The sequence below is a fragment of the Carlito syrichta genome, unplaced genomic scaffold, assembly GCF_000164805.1.
Source record: "Carlito syrichta isolate Samal-C Ts95f unplaced genomic scaffold, Tarsius_syrichta-2.0.1 Scaffold313381, whole genome shotgun sequence".
NCBI lineage: Eukaryota > Metazoa > Chordata > Mammalia > Primates > Tarsiidae > Carlito > Carlito syrichta.
In genome coordinates, this window is record NW_007257477.1 from 1,413,753 (window position 1) to 1,415,235 (window position 1,483).

Below are 1,483 nucleotides of genomic sequence, written 5' to 3' on the forward strand. Positions count from 1 at the left end.
CCTGTAGTTCCAGCTACTTGGAAGGCTGAGGTGGAAGGATCGCTGGAGCCCAGCAGGTTGAGGCTGCGGTGGCCAGGAGCAGCTACTGCATTCCAGTCTGGGCGATAGAGACTTTTGTGCTCAATTAATTCAAAATAAATAAATAAATAATTGATTCTGGGGCTTCAACTGCTTAGCTAAAAATATCCCAGCATGCCCAGCACCCAGTTAGAATGAATGGGTTAGATAGTAGGGTGGTGTCAGCATTGGGTAAGTGTGGGTGCTTGTAGGAAGAATAAGGCCTCTGCCAGGGGACACAGCAGAGTGGCCCGTCCTTGCGGACCTGGGGTGAGGGAAGCGTGTGCGGACTGCTAAACGCCTGATCTCGGCTGTAGAACATCCACCTGGTGGCCCGGTGGCTGAGCAACCTGGACAAGAAAGTGGAGCGCTATAGCGTGGGGAGCCATGAGGACTACCGCGTGTTCATGAGTGCCGAGCCATCCCCCAGTCCCGAAACCCACATCATCCCCCAAGGCCTCCTGGAAAACGCCATCAAAATCACCAACGAGCCGCCCACGGGCATGCATGCCAACCTCCACAAGGCCCTGGACCTGTTCACCCAGGTAGGCCTGCGCCTGTTGAAGCTGCCCCGGCCCCCACCTCCTCCCAGGCCTGGGCCCAGCGTCAGTCCCTGAGTCCCCTGAGCAGCCCTCAGGGCCCAGACAAGAAAACACAGCAGGGGCTGGGCCCGGTGGCTTGCGTCTGTAATCCCAGCAATTTGGGAGGCTAAGGCAGGAGGATCACTTGAGGCCAGGAGGTCGAGACCAGCCTGGGCAACATAGCAAGACTTTGTCTTTACAAAAGAAAAAATAAAAAACTAGCTGGGCATGGTGATGTGTACCTGGTATCCCAGCTACACGGTGGGAGTATCACCTGAGCCCAGGAGGTCGAGGCTGCAGTGAGCCACTCCAGCCTGAGTCACAGAATGAGACCTTACCTCGAGCAAACAAAACCAAACCACATCCGGGCCTGTGAAGCGGAGGGCCACCTCAGCTGAGGACACCTCTCCTGTGGCTTTCACCCATACCACACCCAGCACATTCACGCGTGTGCGCGTGCACATGTGCACACACACACACACACATGCACACACCCTCACAATGCACAATCAACATATTCTTAAAAGGCTAAAAATGCAAATAATTTAAAGTGTTATAACACTACGTATTATTACTTAAAGATTTTAAGCAGAAACGTACAGTTTTGTTTGTTTGTTTTTTTGAGTTGGAGTCTCAGTCCGTCACCCAGACTGGAGTGCCGTGGCATGCTCCAGCCACCGCAACCTCGACCTGCTGGGCTCCTGTGATCCTTCCGCCTCAGCCTTCCAAGTAGCCAGAACTACAGGCGGGCGCTACCACGCCCAACTAATTTTTGATTTATTGTAGAGATGAGGTCTCACCAAGTTGCCCGGGTGGGTCTCAAACCCACAGGCTCAGGCAATCCA

General features: G+C 53.9%; 1 protein-coding gene across 1 annotated transcript in view; it reads left to right on the top strand.

The window, feature by feature from the left end:
* DNAH17 (dynein axonemal heavy chain 17) overlaps nt 1–1,483 on the top strand; it is a 157,525-nt gene that overhangs the window by 139,821 nt on the left and 16,221 nt on the right. The window contains exon 73 of the mRNA XM_008070392.1: nt 375–602. Coding sequence (XP_008068583.1) covers nt 375–602 — 228 coding nt within the window. The remainder of the gene's footprint in view (nt 1–374; nt 603–1,483) is intronic.